Source organism: Acinonyx jubatus, chromosome D4 (assembly GCF_027475565.1).
Source record: "Acinonyx jubatus isolate Ajub_Pintada_27869175 chromosome D4, VMU_Ajub_asm_v1.0, whole genome shotgun sequence".
NCBI lineage: Eukaryota > Metazoa > Chordata > Mammalia > Carnivora > Felidae > Acinonyx > Acinonyx jubatus.
In genome coordinates, this window is record NC_069391.1 from 35,516,143 (window position 1) to 35,537,655 (window position 21,513).

Below are 21,513 nucleotides of genomic sequence, written 5' to 3' on the forward strand. Positions count from 1 at the left end.
TTGCAAAGCCCACGGCTCTCTTGAGAAACAGAAGTGAGACACATTCAGCATTCACTCTCTCACACTTGCCCTCTCTCTCGGTTTTTCTCTTCTCTGTTTTTCTGAAGGCCTTCGTGGCTGGCTTGAGCTGGTGGGAGAAGAGGTTTTTCCCAGGAATGGATCGATGCTCTGTGTACCAGGCTGTCTGGGCTGACAGGGCTGACCTTTACTGAGTTGGCTCGGGTTTTCCTTTCCCTGTTGGGAGTCCATGAAGGTCTTGCTCTGGAGAGAGGGAGGTTGAGAAGCCTTGGCCTTCAAGGGGGCCCATCTGGGGGTGGGTGCAGTGAGAGTAGGAAAGGGGAAAGTGTTAGTGCTGAACACCCTTTGGGGTCAGTTATTTAAATCTCTGCAGCACACACTTTCTTTACAGGTGAGAAAACTGAGGCTTGGTGAGAAGGGGCTTGGTCAAAATCACTCAGGGAGGCTTTGACAGAGCCCCAGACTTCAGTGTGTGTGCACAACATGCACATCCATGTATACACATGTGTATGTATGTACATGTCTATATTCATGTATATATGTGTATATATATATAGGTTATGTGTATACACATGTATGTTACACATGTAATACCTAGGATAGTAATACAATGTATATACAATTATAGAGTATGTATATATATATATATTTGAGAGTTTGTGCCTGTGTGGGATGCTGCAGTTATCATCTCTCTGACTATAGACAGCAACGCACCGAGTACCCAGTGACCCTCAAGCCCCTCAAGCCACGGCACATCATGCGGTTCTGCAAAACCATGGGGAGGAGCTGGAGAAATCTCACGGTCCTTTTCAAGTCTTTCCTTCCTCCTCCTCCTCTGCAAAGATTTTCTCTCAAAGCCCAGTTTCAATCCTTCAGAAATAGAACTTGGCCGCGAAGTCACTTTGAAAGACTTTCCGTATGTTAATTACAGCCAGCCAAGGTCTCGAGCAGAGGTGGGAGCCCACCATCTGCAGATGGGGTCGGCCCCCGGCGAGCTCTGCAAATCCCCATCATCTGGCAGGTGTCGTTTTGGGTTAATTAAGAGCTACACTGAGCCAGTTACCTGTCACTTCTGAGAATTTTAGGAAACTTCGACTTTCTTGCCGTCTCTGAGCTTTGTAGCGAAGGAGAAACAAAACATCTCTGATGCTGACAATGTTCCTGGCTCTGGACTCTCCGGGAAAACACATGTTCGCTACTAGTTACCTCATTGATTTTTATCGCTAGTTCTTCTGTACTTGGAAGACAGCATTGTTTGGGGGGATGCCCACCATTTATCCTAAATGTCTCAAGCCTCTGCTTCCTTTCTGAGTCTTTGAGGGAAGAACATATATTCCTCACCTTTATTCTGCTTTGGAAGGACTTTTGATGTGTGTCAGGGGCCTCTTTCAGCAGTCGGGGCTGTGGTCAGAGGGTTTGGGGTGGGAGCAGGGACGACCGAATTTGTTTTCTCTACCATCAGTGATGAGGAGGCACCGGATCCTCCCCACAGGAGGGTGTGCAAAGATCTGTCACCATTAAGTCAGCCGATTTCCACGAGCTTCAGAAATAGAGATTTTCCTTCCCTCCATTTTACAGATGAGAAAGCTGAAGCGCAGGAGAGAAATTCACATGCCCAAGGCCACCCAGCCTGTGGGTGGCAGAGTCTGGCCTGGACCGTGGGTCTGTCTGACTCTAAAGGCCATTTTTTTTGTCGTCTTCTCCAGGGTAGACAGCTCTGGGCAGAGATGAAGGTGGAGCATACCTTTGGGTGTGGCCCTGGGTGGGAGCCTGAAAGGGGCCAGCCCTCTGTCGTTGGTCCTGCTGACAGTGCCGAGGAGGGGGGAATCTGCTTCAGGTGCCCCAGAGTCCCACCATGTCCCATCTGCCTGGTCCCACCTCCCTGCATTTGCCCAGGCAGTTGCCCCCTCAGGCCCCACCACTGCCTTACCCAGTGCAGAATGCCAACAACAGCCAGCTGGTGTCTCTGGCACCTGGAGACCAAGTAAGCTTGACTCGAACCCTTATTCCCTGCCTCGTGGAAAGGTCCTGTCCTCCCCTAGACTTCTGCCACATTTCCAGGGGCAGCTCACTGTTGCACACGATGGCTCAGGCCTCCTGACGTCACAGAATTCTTGGGCTCTGTGATCTATGTTGCTTTTGGACCACGTCCTTCGTGTCAACCCCTCTGGCCACCAAACCACAGGACTCAGCCACCTCCTTTGATTTCCACGTACGGAGAAACCGCCAACCTAGTCGTGAAAGGCACTGGGATATGCGGCGGGCTTAAATGTATTTGAGATAGTGGCTGCGGGAGGGGAAGGGTTCCAGCCCCCAATACGGATGATTTAAAATGGGAATCTAGACCCCCACTTAAATGTTCTTCACCCTCCTACCCTCCACATACACGTGATGGGATATACACATCCTCTTTTCCCTTTATCCCTCTCAATAGTAGAACCTCCCATGATACAGGTCCTTTCTCATGCACAGCACTTGGGTCTCTAAACTCCACTCCTAAACTAGTATGGGCTTTCTTTTGCATATTCAAGAGCTCAGTGAATGTTGTAAAATTCCTTTCAGGGCCTTCTCGGTTTTTAGAAGAGACTCTTCCTCCTCCCTCTCTCCCCAGCTTCCTCAGACTCCCAGGTATGGGTAGAGGGAAGTTCTGTTCTCCCAGTAACATTATCTTGTTTCCCTCTCACCATTCCTATGATACAGGTGCTTTTCTTAGGCCCATATTCAAGATGAGGAGACTCTGCCCAGAGAGGTTCGATCACTTACTCAAGGCCATGCAGCCAGTAAGGGAAGGGCTGAGTGCAGAGCCCGGCCCTCCCACAGAAATGTCCACACCCACCTGTGGGCCCGCCTTCCCCCACCCCTGCCTACTTTCTGCTCCCACAAAGCATCAGGGACCCAACCTGCAGTGCTGACTCCAACTCTGCTCTCACTCCATCCTGGTTTCCCCTTGGGACTGCTCCCTCCCAGGAGGTCCGAGATGGAGAAGATGATGACATGTTTGGTTGGTGAGAGTTCCTGGGGGCTTATCTGTGACCACCTCCAGACAGGCCAGGAGCTGTCTCTGAGGAGGGCCCATGTGCCGCGTGTCTTCCAGATGGAGGTGTCACTGGCCACTGAGTGACGGCCACCTGGACATGAGATGAGCTGGCACCCATTCCGCCTCATAGGGACTTTTCTATTAATGCATAAAAAGTAAAGGTTTCCCAGTTGAAGGGGGTGGTATTTTTGAGAAGTGCCAAAAGCATGGGTAAGTTAGTGGAATGAGACAAGGGGCCCATGCTGTCCTTTGTGCTGTGCAGTCATAAGAGAAGGTTTTTATTATTTTTTTCAATTCATTTTTGTGTTTGAGTGTAGCTGACACACAACGTTACATTTGTTTCAGGTGCACAACGTAGTGATTCAACATGTTTATACGCTCACTGCAAGGGTAGCTACCATCTGAGCAGGTGCTTATTGTGTGATCTGTGTCTGTGGCCAGCTAGCCGGAGGGTAGCTGAGGGTCCTAAGGATGAGCCAGAACTGGGGACTTCCGTTTTCTGCCCCAAGGAGCATCATTTTGTACCTATGGTTATTGTAGCCATGTGGTTGTTCCCGCTTGCTTGGACTGTGGCTGCCGTCACCTGGCTGGTCTCCCTGACCAAGGCTCCCCTTCTCCCGCTGTCCTCCAGATTCTGGCACTGCCTGGTCTTCCCCGGGTACCGGCTGTAATGGGAGAAAAGCACAGCGTTGTTGCCCCACCAGCTCTGCTCTGTGACTTGCCTCCGCCAGGGCCTCACGATGACCTGGCCGTGCAGAGGTTCACACTCTGACCAGACCCACCCCAGACCTCTGCTTGTGCCTGGGATGCCCTGCCTCCCCTCTGCATATCAACATCCTATCTATCCTGGCTCACATGCTCCCCGCTGCATGCCAGAAATTACCCCCCGTGCTTTCCCCAGGCCTTCTCCTAGTTGGGCAAGATTCCCTCTTCTAAGCTGCTGTTGTGAAGTTTGAAAGGAAAGAAGGTGAATGCTCCCGGGGTGTCGTGTCGGTGGTGAATTTAAGCAGGGAGATGAAGCAGGAGGTTGGAGCCTCCAGACCCGGAGAAGCCAGCAGCAGGTGGGACTCAGTGAGCCCTACGGACAAGGCCTCCTTCTCTGCACCATGGCTCCTGAGAAGTGAAAATGAAACTCAGCTGACAAGGGCCTCGAAAACAAGACAGAGGCCAAAATGGGAGGGCAGGTCACATAGGCAGAGGGTCCTGGGCTGGAAGGCAGGACGCCCGTTTGGGAGCCCGCCCCCCCGCCCCCCGCCTTCCTGAGGCTCCGTCTCCTCACATGTAAAATGCAGACATTTGCACCCACCTGTGAGCTTCACAGGATCGTCAGGAGGGTTAAATGAGATTTTGGATGCCAGGGAGGCTCTGGCGGCCGGTCTCAGATCATGGTCATCATTGCTGAGCATTTACTGTGCACCAGGCACTCTGTGTAGCACTCATTCAGTCTTTACAATGACCAGATCAGAGGCATCTGTTAGTTGCCCCTACTTTACTGGGGAGGACACTGAGGCATGAAGAGGCTGCATGATCTTAACTCTGCCGAAGATCACAGAGTTCAGAAGAGGCCGACTCGGGATTTAAACCCAGGCAGTTTGGCTCTAGAGCCCTTGCTCCCAGCCTCTGTGCCAAACTGACTTGAGGGTTCAGTGGTAGCACGCGGGCTTGAACCTAGGCAGTGTGCTGCTTCCCAGCTGTCTTTGGGGCCAGGCGAGGCCAGGTTTATAGACGGGCAGCTTCCTGGGTGGTTGAGGACCCGGCCTCCCCACATCTCATGGGCTGAGGGCTCCCTACACTAGCTTTCTGAGTGGCACCTTGGAGCATCCCAGAGACAGAGCATGAGTGGGGGAGGCTGACCACGCCCACAGGTCAGCCTCATGCCCCAAGATGGTCAAGCTCCCCTCCCCCAGAATGCTCACTCTCCCAGGGCATCTCACAGAGCAGGGCTTGCCGAGGACGCCCACCGTGCCCCTACTCAACAGACCGGCAGGGGGTCCCTCGGGGTTCACATCTTCTGCTCAGGAGCAGGATACTGTGGTGAGTGGAACCTGACAGTGGATCAGATAAACTGGCCTGAATCCTGGCCGTCAGTACTAATAACAGACGGGAGCCACCATCTGTGTCCCTAGTTGACCAGGGAGTACCTATTCAGCCATTCAACAAATAGTTTTCAGGGGCACCTGGGTGGCTCAGTCGGTTAAGTGTCTGACTGCAGCTTAGATCACGATCTCACGGTTTGTGGGTTCGAGCCCCGCTCTGACAGCTCAGAGCCTGGAGCCTGCTTCGGATTCTGTGTCTCCCTCTCTGTCTGTCCCTCCCCCACTCACGTTCTGTCTATCTCTCTCTCAGAAATAATATAAATAAACATTAAAAAAAATTTTAGGGGCGCCTGGGTGGCTCAGTCAGTTGAGTGTCTGACTTCAGCTCAGGTCGTGATCTCACAGTTCGTGGGTTCAAGCCCAGCATCGGCCTCCGTGCTGACAGCTCAGAGCCTGGAGCCTGCTTCGGATTCTGTGTCTCCCTCTCTTTCTGCCCCTCCCCTGCTTGCACTCTCTCTATTTTTCTCAAAAATAAATAAACATTAAAAAAAACAAAACAAATAGTTTTCAATGCCTGCTAGATGCCAGGCCCTGTACTAGACATTGAGATGGAGACATGAATTTGACAGACAAAACTCCTGCCCCCATGGAGCTTACCTCATACTGGAGGAGGCAGAATTAAAAAGATAAGCACAAAAAACAAGATATGTTGGATTGTGATCAGTTCTATGGGGGAAAAAAAAATAAAGCAGGAAAGAGGGATCAGGTGGGAGGAGTTACCATTTTAAATTCAGCGGTCTGGGTGCACCTGGGTGGCTCAGTCGGTTGAGCGTCCAGCTTCGGCTCAGGTCATGATCTCACTGTTTGTGAGTTCGAGCCCCACGTCGGCCTCTGTGCTGACAGCTCAGAGCCTGGAGCCTATTTCAGATTCTGTGTCTCCCTCTCTCTCTGCTCCTCCCCTGCTCGTGCTCTGTCTCTCTCTCTCTCTCTCTCTCAAAAATAAACAAACATTAAAAAAACATAAAAAAAATAAATTCAGTGGTCTGGAGATAAAATTGAAAAAGCCTAGAAGGCAGTGAGGGAGAGAGTCGTGCAGACATATGTGCAAGACTGTTGTGTTACAGGTAGAGGCAGGCGAGTTAGCAGTGATTCATGGAACACGGACTGTCTTTGGTGGCTGGGGCGTCACGCAGGGGGCGGGGTATGGGGGGAGGCAGCACACAGGTGTAAAGAGGAACCACACCCAGACCTGCAGGGCAGACACTTCCTCATCACAGGAAACTCCCATGTAAGTGCTGTGGGAAACTGAGTGCATCTGAAGAGGCAGCTTCCCAGAGAAAGAGGTATCAGAGAGCCAATTTGGGGACAGGGTGGAGGTGGTGGGGGGTGCAGGGCAGATAACACAGACACAGTAAACTCTGGCCAAATGAACCCAAGACCTGCACTCCCGGGGGCTGGAGATCCAGGAGGCTTCCCGGAAGAGGTGGCCTTGGAGCTGAGCTGGCCGGCAGGCATGATGCTGCTGGATGGAGAAGCAGAGACAGCCTTTGCCAGCAGATGCCCTGGGCCCAGGCGCAACGCTGTCAGGAAGTGCCTCTGATGGGGCAGCCCGGAGCCCTGAGGGGAGGGTGGCTGTCCCCCTTCTCCAGGCTGCTCGGTCTCTCTGATCCCCCACCCTGCCCCCTAGGAGGAGGAGGAGGCACTGATGGATATGCGGAGGCTGGGCTGCTGCGGCCCAGCACTGTCACCATGCTCTCCCTCCCTACGCCGGAACCTGACACGCTGACCACTGAGGCATAAAAAACAGAGAATTGGAAGGCTCAGCCTGTCAGGCTGGGAGTGGCCCCCAGAGAGGCCTGAGGAGGAGCACGTGTGTGTGTGTCTGTGTGTGTGTGTGTGTGTGTGTGTGTGTGTGTGTCTGTCGCACGCTCTGCCTGTGGTTGCCTGTAGAAATGGGGAGGAGGCTAGCTGGGCCCAAGGGGTGGGAGCGGCTGGCCCCTCAGGCCTCCTTTATTGTTCCTGCCCAACCTGGTGGAGCCCCCAGGGACCCTACATCTGGGCCTGGCTGCTGGCCCAGCATGCCAAAGAGCAGTGCTCCAGGTCCTGACTTCTGGTTGGTCCTTCTGGAGGCCCCTGCCCTTTGGCCCTTTGGCGTCCTTGAGAAGACTCCATGGAAGCATGTTTGGGCCCAGGGTGGTCTCACGGGGCTGTATAACTCCCATCACCACTGCCAGGGAGGGGTGCACAACTCTGTAACCAGTGGCTTAAAAAGCCAGTCAATGGCCAGCTACCAACAGCCTGGGCCAGGCATTGAGGTCTCTGCTATGCATCAGGCCCAAACCAGGCCCTCTGGAGTCCCAGCCACAGGGACAAGACGTGCAGGGCCCTCCTGCTACAGAGCCAGGACAGCAAGGTTTGAGGGCAGGGATTTTGAACTCCTTTCCTATGACTGGCTGGTGGTAAACAGGCTCTTGTGGGGCTGAAGAAAGAGCACAGGGAAGGGCTGGATGCAAGAACCCCTGCCCCATGAGCAGCTGGGTAAGAGTGAGCTGTCCTCCAGGCCTGCTATGCCCTTTTCCCCAGCGCTGCCCGCCCCCCTGCCCCCCAGCCCAGCTTGTAGTTCCTGCCTGAGCACACCTTTCCAGTGCCTGCAAGCCCCCCACCCACTCCCCCTTCTGTGCTCCCCAGCCCTCTGGCTTGTCCCTTCATCTCAGTCAAGTGCCATCTGCCTTCTCCTGGCTTTGGGTCTGAGTTTGTGTCTCATCCTCCCCATTAGACCAAGGCCCAAGGAGAAGCCACCTCTAGGTTTACCACACAGAGGGCCAGACTACAGTTGAGGTCACTTTGGCTTCTCAGTTCAGAGCCACTCGGGAAACACATGGGAAGTGAAATCGAATCCACACTGGGGCACTGGAGTGCCTCAGTCAGGGCTGAGAACCAGGCAGCCTGGAGCTTTGAACTTGGGTCAAAGTCATTTTGTGAGAGACCCTTTCACCTGTAAAATGGTCCAAGAACCCCAGGGAACACCTGGCTCATAGTAGTTTCACGGTACACATGTTAGAGGCCAGTATGTACTCCCACTGCTGAGAAAAATGTTATGGGGGAAATACAATACCAATGATAGCTGTCCACTGAGTCAGGATGTGGACCAGACTTGCCTTTATTGGTTACAAAAAATACCTGCCGTTTACATAAGAGGCACATGCCATTGGCATTTTCCAAACCTGATTTGACATTTGGTTCCTGTTTCTCTCCCCACCCACCACATACAGGGAGTGAGTTTTCCGGGAGCCCCTACAGCCACCCTCAGTATCCCTCATACAACGACTCCTGGAGGTTCCCCAACCCGGGGCTGCTTGGTGAGTACTGGTAGAGGCCCTATGGGGCCCCTGGGTCATCAGCTGCCCCATTAGGACTCCTCTTTGGGCCAGGGTCCTTGACAGCCTGAGTTTTGGTCAGTGATTGGGGGTGGGTAGTCTGGGGGTTGTGATGGGAGCTTCAGACAGTAAACACACTGCAGCCCACCATGTACCCTTATCCCTCCCCCAGAGGTTTTGGTGGATAAGGGAAAATGGCAGAGAAGGGAAACAGAAAAAAGGGCATTGAAGAAATGAAAGGAATGTAGAAAAATTGCCTGCCCAAGAGTAACATATTTCTTAAGAATCATTGAATATTCCAGTGAGAAATTTCTAAGTAAGAGGCAGTGAGGAGACCGACTTGGATTGATTGGTAGTGGCTACCCATCTTGATAAGGACTCTGAGGCTTAGTGATTGATTAGTGATGTCTGCCATGGACATCAGCAGAGCCAGCTCCATTTGGAAACTGATTGCCCTGTGGCTGAAGGCCTTCCAAGTCATGCCATTCTGAGCTCAGTTGGAGCCCAGATTATCCATTGCTGGGGCCAGCCTGATCTGTGTACATCATCAAGGATATCTGGCCACTCCAAAGATCAAGCAGGGGTAACTCAGCCCTCAAAAAGCCAAGGAGAGCCTTTTGTTTTGTTGAAATTAACTTACATGAAACCAGCTGGCGAGTGATAATGGGAGCTCAAGTTTCTGGAGCATAAAACCAGGGCCCAGGGCTGACAGATGTCACTCACCACGTGGGGGCAGCGCTAGCCAATGAGCCTGCAAGTGACAACACTAATCCTGCCCCAGCAGTCAGCTGAGGAATTCTACACAGGTCAGGAAGAGCCTCAGAGACCATCCAGGTCTGTCCGTCCAGCTTACTAAGGCCTGCTTAAGTCAGAACCTATTAATTCCTGGATCCTAAATTATTTTAGGACTGGAAAACAGACTTCATCAAGAAAGCAAGAACCTGGTACCTTCAGACTCAAATTGCCAGGTCATGGGTCTTTGAAGGAGGCCTTGAAGTCACGATCGTGATTAGGTGATTAGGACAGACACGTGACATAGACACATAGACCACCCTCTCATGTACTTGGGCCTCAGGCTGCCCAAAGCATTTTGGCATATTATGCAAAACTTGTGGGTACAATAAAGAACAGTGCTGGTTAGTACTCCCGATCCCTATGTCTGGCGATGTCACTCATAGAAGACCAGGGTCTTTTTTATGGCCTCCCAGAGGGGCTCATCTGTGGACTATGTCTCAGACTTCTTTTTTGGTTTTGGTAAAAATTAATTCTAAGTATGGAGCCATGTCTCCACTTACCTAATGCTTTTCCTTAAACAAACCCCCTGAGAGACCTGGGTCTCAGCCTCAGGCCCAGCTGTCAGTCTCAGGAGGCAAGGGCTAACTATGGTCTCCCTGAACCAGGATTCTAGCAGGGGTAGGGGCAGAGGGATGGGTCTGGAGCCCAAGAGGATGGCAAGGGGAGGGTGGGACTAGACCACATCTGAGGCCTTAGCTGCTCAAGCTCAAGTGAAATCCAGTTCACATCCCCAGTTACCAGGCACGGGCTGTGTTTCTGGTATGGAAAGGATGTAGACTCTGTGTCAGGTCACTCCCAGGCTGGAGGTGAGGGAGCCTCAGGCAAGTGTGTCTGTGCTGGGAGGTGCTTAGTGCCTTGAGAGGGACCAGAACCAGTATGGAGAGAAGGAAGAAGAAACAAAATCCTGTCCATCTAAATGAGTACCTGATAATTGTGTGGACACCAGGCAAAAACTCTTCATGTGGGTTACATTATTTTATCATTTCAGCAGCCCAAGGGAGCACATACTACTATCTCATCACATACATATTAAGGCAGTGAGACTCAGAAAGGTTAATTAGCTTACCTGAGGTCACACAGCATGCAGGTTGCAGAATGAGGTCTCAGACTCAGGTTACGCGGAGCCCAGAGCCTATTTTCGTAACCAGTGTGTGATGTGGCGCTCTCATCCCCTGAACAGTTACGTCCCAACAGTACTTCAGCCTTATCCCTCCATAGGAAGCTTTGCGGGTCCTAAATACAGACTATGTATGTGATGAGAATAGCTCTGGTCAATTTTTGAAAGCCATGTTATTGTATTCACCTGTCAGAATTTCAGTTGCAAACAACAGAATCCACTCTGGCTAGTTTAAGCAGAAAACCAATTTGTTGAGGGATATTGTGAGCTTCCAGAATCTCCAGGAGGACCAAAGAGACACGGGTCGGGACACACAGCCAGGAACAACACGCAGCCACACTCCCAGGGCCGCTCTAGCCTCCTGGTGCTGCCAGTTGGCCCTGTGCTCTATGCTGCTGCACTAGCCAGGCTGCTGGGCGATCCGAGCAGATCGAGTCCCTCAGCCCACTCGCCTCCTCGGGCTGCTCCCTTTCCAGTCAAAACCATTTGCCAGGGAGTCTAAATGGCAGAGCCTAGGTGATATACCTGTGCCCTAGCAGCACACGACTGGGAGAACGAGTTCTGACTTCTAGCTCGAAGAGGCAGGCCTCATACCACAGGAGACCCTGCAGATACAGCAAAAGCTTAAACAATGTTGGGCAGTTACAGACGTGAGAGGTGGCCCCTGCACCATCCAGCTCTATGACCTGGGGAATCACAGTCAGGTCATCAACCAGTCTGGGCCTCAGCTGCCTCAGGTGTAAAGTGAGGGTGATTGCCAGTGGCAGCTTCATTCAAGCAAGGAGCTGATATGATGCTCTCTTGAGGCCCACAGCCCTGAATGAGCAGGGATCCCACTTTCCTGAAGATGGGTGAGATGCCAGGTTCCCTCTACCATAGTCTTGCAAATAAGCTCCAGGCCCACTCACATCTCCCAGATTTCCCTTTACCCAGAGCGTCTTCAGGGCTTTAAGCTGAAAGAATCCCACTGCACCAGGGAGCTAGACTATTTCTGGGGAGGGCATCAGGGGTGTGGAAACTTGTTCCGTGGTTCCATGGTGCTCCTGCTAGATCCATGGGAGCTGTGGAAACAGGTGAGACCCTACACACATACACACACACACGCACACACACTCACACCCTTGCCCACACTGTCCAACCTTGGCCAGCCTGGTTGAAGCCCCCTTCACAGAAACACCACCAAAGTGGAGGGACAGTGCTGCCTAATGAAGCTGCACACTGACTGCTCAGGTGAACTTCCCTCCCCACTGAGCCTCCTCTGCAGGAACTGCCTGTAGATTGTCCATACAAGGCCCAGCCAGGGCACGGTGATCAGGCTGGGAAGGCACAGAGGCAGGCCGTGGGGAAGAAAGCGGTGGTCAATTAGGATTAGAATGGGGTGTGCCTGTGGCCACTCTAAGGGTATGAGAGAGTGAGCAGGAGCCTGGAATGATTGTGCCAAGAAGTAAATTGATGATAATGAGAATTAGGAAAAATGACAGAATAAAAGGACAAGTTTATTCTAGAAGGAGGTCTAATGGGCACCAGAAAGACAGAGTGCTTTGTAAGGTGCTGTTTTTATTTCTTATGGTAAATGCAAGCAGTTTTGATTTTGCAGGATAGGCTGGCCAAGAGATTAGGCTTCGAGAAGGGAGTGAGTCAGAGCCGAGGGTGAGAGGTGGCCAGTGGGGAGCTCAGAGGGCTGAGCCAGGATCATCCAAGAAGCCTTACTTCCATTTCCTGTCCCTCAAGGCCCATTTGCGAGGACAGCTCCTGTGGTTTTCCTGCTCCCGTGCCATGCCCAGGTGTGCAGGGATGCCCCCACCATAGGCACACACACACACGTTCCTCTCGCTTGGGCTCAGGCAGCAGGCAGGGCTAGCACTGCAGATGCTCTGTGGGTGACTGTCTTAATGCTGTCCCCATCCCAGAAGAGAGAGCAGAGGAGGCCGGCTGACAGGTGTCTCTGAGTCAGGGCTCCAACTAGGAAGGTCACAGAGGAGGCATCAGAAAACGCATCTCTGGGAATACGTAGGCTGGGATTGGCGTCTTTGCCTCTGGAACAGCATAGCAAGGCACTGCCTGCTCCTCATCTGTTGTCATTGCTGCCTGAGCCATATTGCCTCCCAGGGAGGCAAAGGGAGGAAGTAGTGTATCTGCTAGTTGGGACTGGGTTTGGAGGGCCACTGTGGCACATGCTAGAGTGCCTCCCCGCCCCAGCTTGCCCTCGTGATTACAGACTAGCTGTGTGATCTTGGGGAAGCTGCTTATTCTCTCTGCGCCTCAGTTCCCTCATCTACTACACGGGGACAATACTAGTTCCTCCCTGATGGAATGGTTTTGGAAATGGAAAGAGTTAATGGCTATAAAGGGCTTAGAAAAGTGCCTATTTCCAAGGCACTCTCACAGCCTTTTCTCATGGTGCCCTCATATAGCTCCATTGTGACCCCCTTTTACAGATGACAAAAATGAGGCTCAAGGGAGTGAAGCCACTTGTTCAAGGTCACTCAGCCAAGAGTGATAGAGCCTGACTAGCCACCTCCAGGCCTAGGTGCTCAGTTATGGTATCCGGGAGAATTTTCAGGATTGGTTTGGATTTGGCTGAGATTTCAGAATAAATATGGGCCGGTTCCCTTGGGGAATTAAGAAGCTCACTATTCCCACCCCAAGAGATGTATTGATCTACGATGGCAACGAGGACCCCCACTGCTGTCCACTTGGATAAACACAGCCTCCAGCATTGTGTAGGCCATGAATTGCACTGTGGTGGAAAGTGTCCTGAATCCAGGCCAGGCGGTGGCACTGAGAGGTCCTGTGACTTTGGGCACATGGTTTTGGTTTGTTGAGCTTAGTTTCCTCATCTGTAGAAGGAGGCAACAGCCTAGTCTTTGTGGTTCTGAGAATCTGCTGGACTCCCCTCAGACTCTTTCATCCCTGGGGAGGAGTCAGGGCACAGAATAAGCCTCCTGGAGGCCTCATCCAAGGCATGTAGTCACATGTAGAGACAGTGGGAGGAATCCAGCTTGGCCCTCACACTGGCTCTGTCTGGAAGTCACGGGCAGCACCTGGCCCTTCTCCCATGTACTCACATACCTCAGTCTTCCCATGTCCATATCTTCCTGTCCTCCAAACCCAGTCCAACCCACATCCTCCAGGAAGCCTGACCCTGCCAGAATAATCTTGAATTCCCCAGAGCTCTTCTCTCGGAGCTCAAATCCCCCTCCTGACTCTGAACATTGGTCTGTGTGTGATATTTGTGCAGCATTGCCCCTTGCTGCAGTCGAGCCAGAAAATAAATGAACGACCAGGCAGGGGTCTTCACTGTTGTTCGTTTACTCAGTGCTTTTGTTCACTGACTCAACAAACCTGGCTGTGAGCACATGTCATGTGCCAGGTTACACAATGGGGACTAAAGAAAGACGCCAAGAAGAGCAGCGCCCAGCCTCTGCCTTTGTGGGGCTCTCTATCCACGGGCAGAGGAAGAAGCAACTGAAGAGGTGATAAGAGCACATGGTCCAGGCTGCGGCAGAGTGTGAGCTCAGGGCAAGGGGCTTCGGGAAGCAGAGGGTGGGAAAAGGCACAGGGGCAGAGAGTATGATAAAATGGGCCGAAGTGAGGTTGAAGTGAGACAACACATGTGAAGGACACTGCGGTGTGGGGCAGAAGAAATGCTCATCCAGTGGTAGTTACTATTAGCATTAGGGTCTGTGTGAGACGCCTGCAGAGTCTGATTTCACCGGAGTGTGATGTGTGAGCGGTGTGGAGTGGGAAGCAGTGGTTGTAGGAGGTAAATCCAGAGAGGTCGGCAGAGCTAGGTCCCGACGTATCCAAAGGGCAAACTGAGAAGTGATGACTTTCCATCCTCTAGGTCAAAAGTTGGCAAACTCGTTCTGTCAAGGGCTGGATGGTAAATAGTTTAAGGCTTTGCAGCCTGTGTGGTCTCAGTTGCAATATTCAGCTCTTCTGTAGTTGCATGAGAGCATCCGCAGACAACACAGGGAACAAATGGGCAAGGCTGAGTTCCAGTAAAACATTGTTTACTGAAATAGGCGGCAGGGAGGATTTGACCTGAGGGCCCCAGTCTGCCCACTCCAGCTCTAGGCGGTGAGGAGGCCTTGAAATCTTGTGAGCAGGAAGCAACCCTGATCAGGTTTGCAATTTGGGGAACAGACTGGGACAGACTGGCCTGGACTAGCTGGGAGGGAGGAAGGGGCAGGGGTGGGGGACACTGGTGGAAAGGGGACCCCAGGTATGGGGCACGAGGTCACCCTCAAACTCTGTGCTCTCTTCTGTCTCTCGCAGGCTCCCCATACTATTACAGCGCCGCTGCCCGAGGGGCTGCCCCACCTGCAGCCGCCACTGCCTATGACCGTCACTGACCCTCGGAGCCAGGCAGGCGCCAAGCACTTATAACACATATCACTGAGGGCGATAGCCTCTCAGCCCCTCTGAAGATGGCCAGAGGGGCCCAACGAGACCATCCCCCAGCAACCCCCACTCACCTGAAGCTCCCTCCCAACCTTTTCCTGCCAGGGACTCTGGGGTTCCATGGTAAGGCTGTTGGACTTGTAGACATGCGTCCATTTCTAAGAGTCAATCGGTGAGCTTCTCCCAACAGCAGCTGGGTCTCTGCAAACCAATGGACTATTCTTCAGACAACTGTAGCCCCAGCCTAGCCTGCCAGTCCCCAGCTGTCTGACCATCCACCTGTCTTCCTGCCCCAGGCCTGGGAAGGAGAGCTTGCTTTTGTCGCTTCAACAGCACCCATGTAAATACCTTCTTGCTTTTTTGTGGGCCTGAGGGTCCAGCTGAGCAGACAGCCCACCCATTATGCATCCACTACTCCCGATGTGTCACAGGAAATCTTAGACCTGTGTGCAGAGTATCCCCTCTGTTCTGGCTGCCCCCCAAGGGTGGGCTTGGAGTTTTCCTTGAGACTAAGGATGCCCACCTCAGGGCCCAGCCTCCTGCTCATTGCTACTTCTTTAACGTCTGGACTAGGAGTCTCATTGGGCTAGTTATGCTTCAAGCTTCCCCCCTGAGAACCCTCCTCAGGAGAAACACACTCTGGAGAGATGCCCTGGCTTCCTGACTTCATTTCCCTGGGCCCAATGCAGTGTGAGCAGCTCTTTTCCATATCAAAGGACTCAAAGAGAACTGTCTGGGAGAGTCTTCAGCTACTACTCTAAAGTAAGATGCTGTCCAAGGTGCTGACTGCATTGCGGACTTTGAATGCTAGGGCTGGACAGGACCCAGGAGACCATAGTCCTAGGCGGGAACCCCAAGCCCCTGGAACCACTGAACTGAACTGGGACGTGTTTTCTGAGGAATTCCCAGGTTCATATCACACCGGACACCCACCGTGGACATTTCTCCCACCCTCCAGGATGCCAGAGAGTGGATTCTGGGCAAGCCTGTCCCTTCCATGTAGACAATGATTAACAAAAAGGACTTTCCTGCACTAAGGACCACAAACACCTACAGAAGTCAGCCAGAACTTCCTGATCAACCCCTCCCCACCCTCGTGGAGCCTAGTGTGCAGCTGGGAATAGAGGTGCTGGGGTGGGAGCAGATGCCTAACCTTGCACAGTGGGTATGTACCTATTGATGCAAGGGGTTGTGATGGTCAGAGCCATGGCCAGTGGCCCCAGAAGCCTGGAGAGGGGAGCTTGGAGAACTCACTGTGGGCTGGTGAGATCAGAAAAACCCACCTGGGAGGATGCAGGGGACAGAGGAAGGCCTTCTGGGAAGATTAGGACAGGCAGTGAGGAACTGGTGTCTGAACTGGGAGTGGTTTTGAAATAGGGGTACCAGGGGCCACCATCTCTTCTCCCAGGGCCTCAATTCCTTGAATAGTTTCTTTTGCCAACTCAGAACAGCAAGGTGAGGCACTACCCGAATCTGGGCTGAATTACAGTGAGAACAATGGATGTTGCCACCTCATGCGACAGTGTCCCCAATGTTGGCACATCACCAAATTGGCAAAGAGCTGGGGTGGAGAGAGCCTGAACTTGACGTTATTGGGCCTGAGAGGTCTTGTCCTGGCCGTACCTTTTCCTTGCTGTGGGACCTCAGACAAGACGTTCACCTCTCTGAGCCTCAGCTGCCTTGGTATAGCAGGGTCACCTGCAGGGTCATCCTACAGCTCTCTCCTTGCCTTCCTCTTTACCAGGATGCTGGGGCTGTAACAGAGTCATCTGGGGCATGTCTTCCATTTCTGAGCAACCATACAGGGTGGGCACCCGAGTCCTACTAATATTTGGACCAAATAGGAAATAAGAACACCCAGAGGCGTGGGAATCAGCCTTGGGGAAGACCTAGTCCAACTTCCCTCAGGGGAAACTGAGGCCCCATTTGGGGAAGCCCAGGACCATGCAGGGAGATAGAACAGACCTCCTCTGGCCACCACCAAGTGTTTTCTCCCCAACATCCTACGAGGCGGTAGGACAGAAGAGGAAACTGAGGCTCAACAAGGTGGAGTCCCCAAGCAGTGACTGGCAGAGGTGGAGCTGGCATTCAGCCCCCTGACCCCAGGAACAGGGTGATCCTCCCATCCTTGGGGAGGGCAGTTGAGAGTGAGGGCAGTGGGAGGTTGCTCTGTGTCCACTGCCACAGATGGAGTGTCCTGGGCTGTTAGCACTGCTGAGGGAGCCCATCACCCAGGGCAGAAGTGGAGCCAGTGAGCTCACTGCAGGCACACCCACCATCTTGGAACCTTCTGGGCAAAGAAAGGAGGCAGCTGGGGCAGAGCCCACCTCTGAAAACAGGATGAACAAGCTCCAGCCTCTACCTGCCAGACAAGGTAGGAGAAGGTATGTTAGCTGGCCTCTCCTTTCCTCCTTCCCTTCCTCCCTCCCTTCTTAGGAAGTGATGGGGTCAGGCCTTTGACCTCTTGCATCCTCATCTTTGGATCCTTGTCGCTCCTTGTGGTCTCAGGCTGTTGGGAGGTCAGCCTTCCCTGAACCAACAGCCTGAAGCGCACACTAAAGCCCATCTGGCCCCATACTGTTCTTTCTCCTTGCCCTGTGATGAGCTCCCTCCATGCCTTTCCTCTCTGAAGCTCTGCTGGTCTTCAGATCGCATTGGTATATATTAGACAAGCACTTGATTCCTGGACTGCCAGGCAGAAGCACAAGAGCACATGGACGCACACGCATGTTCTCACACATGTACCTGCTCTCCCCAGCTCAGAGTTCCCGCACTGGTTGAGCTGCCCGGGAGCTCAGAGAGAACGGTTCTGAAGGACACAAGCCGTTGAGTAAATGCCAGAGAATTCTGAATGAAAAACACAAGGTCGGGGCTTTCACCAGCATCGTGGCTGGAGGCCTAGGGACCTTCAGCCCTATGTTCCAGCTCTGACTTTTGGAAAAGGACCTTGTGAATTTTATGAAAAAGTTTCATACCATTAGTCTAGCTCCAGCCTTGAAAATTTGATGACATATCAAATCCAACATCCCTTTCCCAAGGCGCCTTAGTTAGGGTTAGCCTTTTCATAACTGACATTCGTATGGTGCTTTGCCATCCTTGACCATTCTCTGGGGCAAAGATCACAATGCCCATTTTACAAATGGGAAAACTGAGATTTGGGGCTTGCACAGTAAGACAGAGCTGAAATGAATTCTCAGATCTCCAGGCCCCGTTCACCCTCCACAGAATTGCGCTCCTGTCATGGGAGCCTATGACTTAGACACACCCTTCAATCCCTTAGAAACCCCCTAGTCCCACAATGAGGAAAGAAAGAACAGGGACTCAGAGGCTGGCCTGACCAAAGGCCCTGCAGGCTGGTAGTTTTGCTGGTCTGACTTGATTCCCATTAACACCAAGACCTACAAAGTCTTTGCCCAGATTCACTCACATCAGTGCTTCTGAGGTTTCGTCAGACTCCTTCCCTGCTGTGTCCCGAGACTCCAGTGGGATCAGATCTTGTCCAGGACTGTACCATCAGCCCTGGCAGGGCCTGGACATGGGCCCAGATCTGACCCCTGGGGTCTAAGTTTCCAGTGGCATGAGATGTCTGTCGTGAGATGTTATGAGATGTCCCTCACTCTTTTCTTTACCTATCCCGCTGTGGTTCAGACTCTAGGCCTGGCTGTGACAATATGCAGGAGTCCCCTAGCAGGCCCATTAGGGTACTCACAGGCCTGGGAAACACAGATCACAATCTCAAGGGCCCCAAACTGCTACTTTCCAGGTCAGGCAGGTGGAGTAATCTTGCCACTCAGGCAGGGCATGAGGCCGCATGGGGTAGTGGGACCTAAGACAACCCAGTTGCTTACCCCACTCAATGGCATTCAAATGTGAAAGCTTTTAAAATGCTCTTCCGGCCAAAAAATATGGGCGAAATTTGACCCACTCACTGGCAACTAGCTTTGTGACTGTCAGCACAGAGCCCAGTGTGGGGCTCGAACTCATGAACCACAAGATCGTGACCTGAGCCAAAACCAAGAGTCAGACGCTTAATCGACCAAACCACCCAGGTGCCCCTGTGGCCCTCAATTTTTGTTCAGTGCTCCCTTTCTTCTTCACCTCCTTTTTTTTTTTAAGTGTATTTGTTTTGAGAGAGAGAGAGAGACAGTGAGCAAGGGAGGGGCAGAGAGAGAGGGGGACAGAGGATCTGAAGCAGGCTCTGTGCTGACAGCAGAGAGCCCGATGCAGAGCCTCAAACCCACAAACTGTGAGATCATGACCTGAGCCAAAGGTGGACACTTAACCAACTGAGCCCCCAGGCGCCCCTGTTCTCCACCTCCTTGCTCTTCATTGAAGATTTGGGGGGAGATGGGAGCCCAGAGAGATGGAAGATGCGGTTCAGATTGGCCAGTCGCTGTCAGGAACAGGCACCCCAGTCCTTTCCACCTCCCTCCTTACCTGGGTTCTTGCAGGCCGTTTGGGCTTTGAAGGTGGGTGCGGTAGAACAGTTGGAGGTGGTGGGGGGTGGAGGGATTGTTGGTTTTGAGAGGAGGTCAGTGCTGCTGGGGCGTTTCCTCTGTGCAGGGAAGAGCCCCAGATGTGGCCACAGGGCACTGAGGGGTGAAATCCCTTTATGAGAAGTCACATCCCAGAGCAATTTGCCCTGCCTTTTGCAGCCTCTGACACCAGCTACCCCCTTCTGGATGACATTTCAGCTAGAATTTAGCTCCAAGCTATGGGGAGCAAATCTTAAAAACAAACCAAGCACTCCTGACAAATACCTAGAAACAAGATATGTCTGAGACACAGCTGCCCCGAGGGTAGAGAAAAATCCAGGTCCCTGGATAGGCCAGGCCCAGGCTGGTGTGGGTGGATCCCATAGCACTCAGCTAGACCAGCTCCTCGGTGGCCCCACTAAGAACCTGGCTCTGCAGCCTTGGCCTTGTCACCCATCTAGGAGCCTGTCTCTGATGGTTTCCAGGCACGCACATCGGTGCTCCTGGAGAATTTATTCCTTTACTTCTTTTGGCCTCACAGAGGTCCAAGGCAAGTGCATTTCTTAAAAGGTAACAAAACACATTATTGGAAAATTGGACAGTCAGGCCATGACTCCTAGCCTGCAGTCTGCCCCACCTCCCAGCAGCCCCTTCAGCCCCTTGTCCCCTGATGTCCCCTTACCTCAGGATTCCCTCTTGCATATTCATGGTGGAGCCATGGTGTTGATCTGCACTTCCCCACTGTCAGCTCATGGCTGCACCTCCAGAGTGGCGGCCAGGTCCCGAGGGGCTGTGGGGAGGACTGGAAGCAAGTCCCTAGCCTGCCCGCTCTCCTGAGGAGGGGTCTGCAGTGTCTCTGACGTGGGCTGCTGCCAGGAGCAGGCAGGCACCAGACTTTCTTTCATTCACTGTAATTTCTCAACACTGGGGTCCCGTTCCTGGACCACCCCCACCCCAGGATCAAAGGAGACGTCAGGATCATGTCCCTGCCAATCTAGAGTTTGAGTCCACGTGTTCCCAGGGGTCCCATTTAGCCCATCTCTGAGTTAGGGGCAAATGTAATCACCGTGCAGTAAATCTAGATATTCCTCTTCCCACATCTTAGACCCCTGAGCGGCATAAGGAGAAAATGCAGCTGTTTATATATTTATTGAGGAAATCTTAATGAATTCTAAAATGGGGTCAGTCTCAGGTAGTGTATTTGGCCTGTGGGCAGGAATCCCACCTTTCAGCTTTAGACAGCTCTGAGCATGGCGTGCGGAAGGAAGTGTGAAATAGCAGGGGAAGGGCGAGACCGGGAGTTCTGTGCTCCCTTCCCTGACTCGGAGGCCTGGCTGGAGGAGGCCAAGCTGAGCCTCACCCGTCCCAACTGCGGGCCCACCCAGTCCTGCAACTATGGCCACCAGGCCACCCTTATCCCCCAAAGCACCATGCTTACGACCATGTCTCTCATCTTCTCTAAAAGCACCATTAAGAACAAGTGATTTTGGATGATGGATTTTTGATTTACAAACGGTGCATTTCCCTTGGAGTGGAACAGAAAGGAAACCATTTAATGGCTCCCTATTTTCAAGCATGAATACATTTTAATGAAACTATTTTATTGTATTTGAGGAAATGGAGAGTTGAACATTCCAACCAATCAATAGCCAATTAATTGCTATAAAGCTAAAAATAAATAAGTCCTGAGTCTTTTTGAAATGCCCTGCAAAGCTCAAAGCCTCCGGATCAGGCCTTCCCCTCCATATGTGTGCATGTGAATGTGTACATGCACATACACACGCGCACCCCTGTACCTCAGACATACTTGAAACTCAGAGATCGTGCTGAGTCTCCTCATGCCAATTCTTGCCTGCTCTCCTCGCCTTTGGTCAGAGATGGTGAGCAGACCTAGCAGCAGCCCATCCCTTGGCCCCGAGCCACCAGCTCAGAGTGGGGTATTGTGGGCACTGAGGGCCCCCTCCTTGGCCCCAGCTGCTGGGCCTCTAAGTCTGGGAAGAGGGTGGAAATCTGACTTGGGTGTTGCCCTGACTCTTGCTGGAAGATGCTGCCCCGGTTCTTCACCCTCTAGTGGCCTTTGGACATTGACTATTTATAGAAATAAATGCAGATTACATTGCAAATGGAACTCTTTGCCAGGAAGACACATGGATTTAGCTTTTCATTCTTTGAGACAGTTGACTTTGTCTTAGGGACTGACCTTCCAGCATCAAAGAAATACATATCTACTATATCCGCCAAAGTTTGTGAT

General features: G+C 52.5%; 1 protein-coding gene across 2 annotated transcripts in view; it reads left to right on the plus strand.

Moving 5' to 3' along the window:
* PAX5 (paired box 5) overlaps positions 1–21,496 on the plus strand; it is a 193,838-nt gene extending 172,342 nt beyond the window's left edge. For both annotated transcript variants that reach the window (XM_027039454.2, XM_015079494.3), the window contains 2 exons: positions 8,364–8,450; positions 14,662–21,496. In XM_027039454.2, coding sequence (XP_026895255.1) covers positions 8,364–8,450; positions 14,662–14,738 — 164 coding nt within the window. In that variant the 3' untranslated portion in view covers positions 14,739–21,496. The remainder of the gene's footprint in view (positions 1–8,363; positions 8,451–14,661) is intronic.
* Positions 21,497–21,513: the final 17 nt, after the last annotated feature.